General features: G+C 42.3%; 1 protein-coding gene across 1 annotated transcript; it reads left to right on the forward strand.

Moving 5' to 3' along the window:
- The first annotated feature begins 217 nt into the window (after positions 1-217).
- Positions 218-4,138, forward strand: LOC125531687 (zinc finger BED domain-containing protein RICESLEEPER 2-like). The gene is made up of 2 exons (XM_048696000.1): positions 218-378; positions 1,580-4,138. Exon 2 carries the CDS (start codon positions 1,613-1,615, stop codon positions 3,917-3,919), a length of 2,307 nt encoding a protein of 768 aa, XP_048551957.1. The 5' UTR covers positions 218-378; positions 1,580-1,612; the 3' UTR covers positions 3,920-4,138.
- The last annotated feature ends 1,362 nt before the right edge of the window (positions 4,139-5,500 follow it).

Below are 5,500 nucleotides of genomic sequence, written 5' to 3' on the forward strand. Positions count from 1 at the left end.
CAAAGAATTTTTATAATGAATAGAAAGAATTTATGAAGATACATTCTGAGACGAAAACAGTTTTTTTTAGAGGTACAAAAACAGTTTCTTTTTTTCCGAGAAAGAGAAGAAAAGAGATTCCACCCAATCCCAGGAGCCCACGGTCAGGCCGGTGCGTCACGGCGCCCGAAACTTAAAAAAAGTTGGAAGTTGGAACCCTAGATGCGATGGGCTGCGACCCGTGAGCCCATTAAAGCGTCTCCCGCAACACCTCCGCCACCCCGTGGCGTCGCCCAGATCTGCTACGTCTTGCTCGGCCTCGGCTCTTCTTGGGCCGAGCCCTCGCTGGTCCGTCCGGAACGCCGCCGCCACCACCACCACCACCTCCTCTTCCTTCCTGTAAGTTCTCCAAACCTTTCAGAATCCCCTCTCTGTAGCGCCCGTCGTCTTGCGCGGCCAGGAGCTCAGATTCGTCTAGGGTTTGTGAGTCTAGGGCGCAGGTTTTGCCGGTGCGCTCCTGCCCAATGTGTTGCCGGTTCCGGAATCCCCTCGCCACCGGCGTCGATTCTGCGGCCGGGTTGTTCGTGATTAAGGGACTTGGGAGTAGTTCGTTATCTCAGAGACGCCGTGATGGCTGGTGTTTTGTTGGGGGTTCTGATTCTGATGTATGGACAGATGCTTGATACGGTGCAGGGTTTGAACCGCACAAGTTTATCCAAGCTAAGTCAATGTGCATACGCATGAATTTGAAGTTTTACGTTTCACCAACTAATCCCTTCTTACCAGTCAACTCAAGTAGATGTTCACATTCATATGGAACCAGGAAAACTGAGCTGCTGTACTGGTATTCAAGAACTGAGTTGTGGCTAACAAACTTCTCTGTCAGTTAAATAGGGAACAAAGATGCCAACTTATTATGAGCCTAAATAAATAAATGTAGTTCTTAACGATCAGGGCCAAACATATTTTAGATTGATTATATTGGTTACTTTCATTGTACACACTTATAGACATATAAATTCTGCGTATCACCTTTATCTAGTGTTTGATTGATCATAATTCATAAATTAACACCAATGAACTCCGTCTTGTACAAATCTGGAAGTTTATCATTTGAGTTGTGGTCTACTTACTCCAGTTATACCTTAAATCTTGTTTCCTTTAGAAAATTTATTGATCCGCTTCCAGTGTTTTTCCTGGCTCTTAATAGATCCTCCTTTTCCATTTGATTTTCAATGATATATTCACACTTGTGTTGTCTCTATATGCATTATACTGGTGGTCACAGTTCTTTTCTAGAAAATGACAGCCTTGCTAGGAGAAATAGTGATGACTGAAAATGTTATCATCATATTCAAACTTGTTTTAGTTTTTTATTTTGGTTCTGCTTGAAATCTCAGACATTCAGTTTGAAGCAGAGTAATTTTTGTTGCACTGGAAACTGTCTGACAGAAGTTATGTAAGATCCCTTAGTCTGTCTGTGATGTTTTGAATCTAAATTGAGTTATTTTAGCCTTATTTATGATATGATCCAAGTGATCTAATTTGACTACATTAGATCTGACATTATTTTATCTGATCAATCATTCCAAATTGTCAGGCTTTTGGGTTCGATCAGATAGTGTTTCTCAGCATGGGTGAACCAAAGAGCAATGACACTGCAATGGTGCATGATGAGGAGATGATTGTCAGGAACAAGATGATCAGTAGCAGTGAAATGGTTCATTGCAGTGTGATGCTCCATGGTGACAATATGGTTCAAGAGAGCGAGATAGTCCATGGTGACGAGATGGTGATCAATGGTAATGAGATGGTCCACGGTAGTGAGATGATCCACAGTAATGAGATGATGATCCACGGTAATGAGATGGTTCAAGTTAATGACATGATCCATAGTAATGAGATGGCTCAAGTTAACAACATGGTCAATGGTGATGAGATGGCCCATGGTAATCCATTGGTCAGTGCTGATGTGAGCCCACCAACCTCATCAAGACGCCGGAAAAAGAAGTCACCAGTCTGGGAGCACTTCACCATTCAACATGTGCCTGGGGATAAGAGATGCCGAATTGCATGCTGCAACCTATGCAAGGGAACCTTTGCATATAGTTCTGGCGCAAAAATTGCAGGTACTAGTCATCTCAAAAGGCACATTATACAGGGTTCATGTCCTGTTATCAAAAACCAAGAGAGGGAACTGGCATTGCCTTTAGCAGAAGTGGCTGACAATGATGGTGAGGGTACCATAGAACGCCCTTCTAAGAGGCGTTACAGGCGAAATGGCTCTGCAAACGCTACATTTGATCAAGAACGTAGCAGCTTGTATCTGGCAAAGCTCATCATTTTGCATGACTACCCACTTCATATTGTTCAACAGCCAGCCTTCAGCGCTCTTATTGGTAGTCTGCAACCGTGTTTCAAGTTGTCAGACGTTGATGCAATGGAGGGAGAAGTGTATGCTGTGTATCTGAAAGAAAAACACAACCTACTGCAAGCATTAAGCACTATGCCTGGAAGGATGAGCCTCACCGTAGGATTATGGATAACTAGTCAGACTCTTGGCTATGTGTCAATTGCGGGGCAATTTATTGACATGGAGTGGAGAGTGCATCGAAGAGTGCTTAATTTCACGATGGTTGCTTCTCCTCATTCGCAGGATGCACTTGCTGAAGCTATCAGCAGAAGCCTTTTTGACTGGGGCATGAGAGAGAAGCTATTCGCCATCACATTGGATAATGATTGCCCATCTCATGATATCTACAGTGCAAACCTGAGAGATCATCTTTCCAATACGAACGGCGTCATGCTTAAGGGCCAGCTATTTGTTGTAAGGTGCTATGCACATATCCTGAATGCAGCTGCACAGGATGTGATTGCTTCAGTCCATGGTGTCATCTCTGGTATCCGTGAAAGCATAAAGTTCATAAAAGCCTCTGATAGTCACGACGAAAAGTTTGCTGAGATTGCTCTGCAGCTGGAGATCCCTGGTACCAAGACCCTTTGTCTGGATGTTACAACCCAGTGGGACACCACCTATCTGATGCTCTTGGCTGCCTTGGATTATAGGCAGGCTTTCACTATACTAGAAACATGTGATGATAACTATAACGAAGCGCCTTCAGCCGAGGACTGGAAAAAGGTTGAGGCTGCCAGCAATTGTTTGAAGCTGCTCTATGACTCGGCTCATAGCGTCATGGCAGTAGCAAACCCAACTTCAGACATCTTTTTCCATGAAGCCTGGAAACTTCAGCTAGAGCTGGCAAATGCCGCGGCACATGAAGATCCAGTTGTCGGCAGCATTGCTAGAGATGTGCACGAGAGTTTCGACAAGTACTGGAAAGATTGCAACCTCGTGTTAGCCGTCGCTGTTGTGATGGATCCGCGTTTTAAGATGAAGCTTGTCGAGTTCAGTTACTCGAAGATTTATGGCGTCGAGGCAGCGAAGTATGTTAAGGCGGTGAATGATTCAGTGCATGAGCTTTATAAGGAGTATGTAGCACAGCCACCGGTCTATGTTGAACAATCTGCCAGCGGGAATAATACTCAAACAACTCCAGCTTCCACCGGTGATGGTCTTGTGGACTTCGACATGTATCTTTCCGAGATTGCTACAACCCAGCCCTCAAAATCTGAACTAGAGCAGTACCTGGAAGAATCCCTGACGCCACGTAGTACCCAAGAGTTTGACATTCTCAACTGGTGGAAGCTTAACACGCTCAGGTTTCCAACGCTCTCGAAGATGGCGCGTGATGTCTTGGCCATTCCGGTGTCCACAGTGAGCACGGTTAGTTCTATATTTTCTGCAGTAACAGGAAGCCGCATGCTCGATGACTATAGAAGCTCGCTTCGTCCTGAAATTGTGGAGGCACTTGTTTGCGCCAAAGACTGGCTCCTGCATTCACCACCCGCCTCGCAGACACACAGTTGTGCAATGCAGTAGGCTCTGCTGAAGCATGCATTCCTGATATGATCTCGTATCTGTAGCTTGTTTCAGGGAGAGTTTGTGAATTGCCTGGTGGTCTATTTCAGCAATCCCCTATCTAGTAGAGCATAACCAGCGGGGTTGTTTATGAACATGAGAATTTGTTGTTTTCATGTGCTTTACAACATTTATTTCTACATGGTTATTTTTAGTGGATTTATGCCTTTGCTCTTGAGATGCATATACTTATCTGGAAATATCCGTACAGTTTTTTTAATTATATATGATGCTCTACCTCTCTACAATGACCGGTATATACAGGCTTATTATTTTCTTGTGGTTCTATAATTTGATTGAGTACATACATATTCATGGTACCATGTAAAAGATTCTAAATCTCAAGAGAAATGCAAAAATATAATAAAATTGCTTCAGTTATGTTGGTGGGATATATGCATGCATATATTTCGGCTTCAATTATGTTAGTGGTATATGGTACGTAGGTGCTCATTAATCGTAATAATAAAATAGTCTCATACTCAAAATATCAAGTTGGTTGGGTTGAATTGCTGCAATATGAAATGGTCATATTTCACTTTCGTAATCTGTTCGGGTTTTCTACTAACGCATGTCTTTTGTAATCTGCTCTGTTGTTCTGAAATTCCAAAATAACCTGATTTATATGGGTGAATTTATTTCCAGTCATCATCAAATTAAAAAAAAGATTAACCTCTATCAGTTTGTCAAATACTCTGGTAGATAAAAAACATCACAATAAGTAACCAAAGCAGTCAGCATATCCCAAATAAAACTGACGTGCACTGTACTAGCCCAAATCTTGGGGCACCCGATGCATTATTGTGTCATGCTTATACAGCAGCGAAATGCCTTCACCACCAAATACCGATGATGAAAGGCCTCCCGTTCTTTGCGATCCTTTTTCCTTTTTTTTGACCACATATATATTATATTAAACAATAATACGGAGTACACTTCCATACATACATGGGGCAACTAGTATAAGATCTAGCTTTAGGTAAGATCAATGAGATATTAAAATAAGAATATAAAACATGTTAAAAAAATCTTTTTTTTTTGCAGACACACAGCAATGTTTGACATATTACATTTTTAGAGGTTTTCCTCTAAAATTCAAAATTGATTCTTTTTGCAGACACACATCAATGTGTTAAAATAAGAATATAAAATACACTAACAACTTATAAATGACATTAAACTTTTTGAGAATGCTAAATTCCTGCCGACTGACAGTTTGCAACAGACCCGAATGGTTCGCTCATCGTTAGATCCGCATCGAACGCCCCATGCAAGTTTCATCTCGCATCTCTTTTTTTTTCCTATCATTCCCGCGAGGGAGTTCCCTTATTTTTCAGGAATCATTTCCGCGAAGGAGTTTCCTTTTTTTTTCGGCCATCATTACCGCGAGGGAGTTTCCTTTTTCTTTCGGCCATCAATCCCTCGCACAAGTTTCTTTTTTGGGTCCCTCGATCTGGTTCAATTTCTCGCAAAAAGCTAGGGAGCTTGGAGTCGAACCTCATACCCCTATATGTTAGTTATGAACTCAATAACCACTTGGGC

Source organism: Triticum urartu, unplaced genomic scaffold (assembly GCF_003073215.2).
Source record: "Triticum urartu cultivar G1812 unplaced genomic scaffold, Tu2.1 TuUngrouped_contig_7857, whole genome shotgun sequence".
Classification (NCBI taxonomy): domain Eukaryota; kingdom Viridiplantae; phylum Streptophyta; class Magnoliopsida; order Poales; family Poaceae; genus Triticum; species Triticum urartu.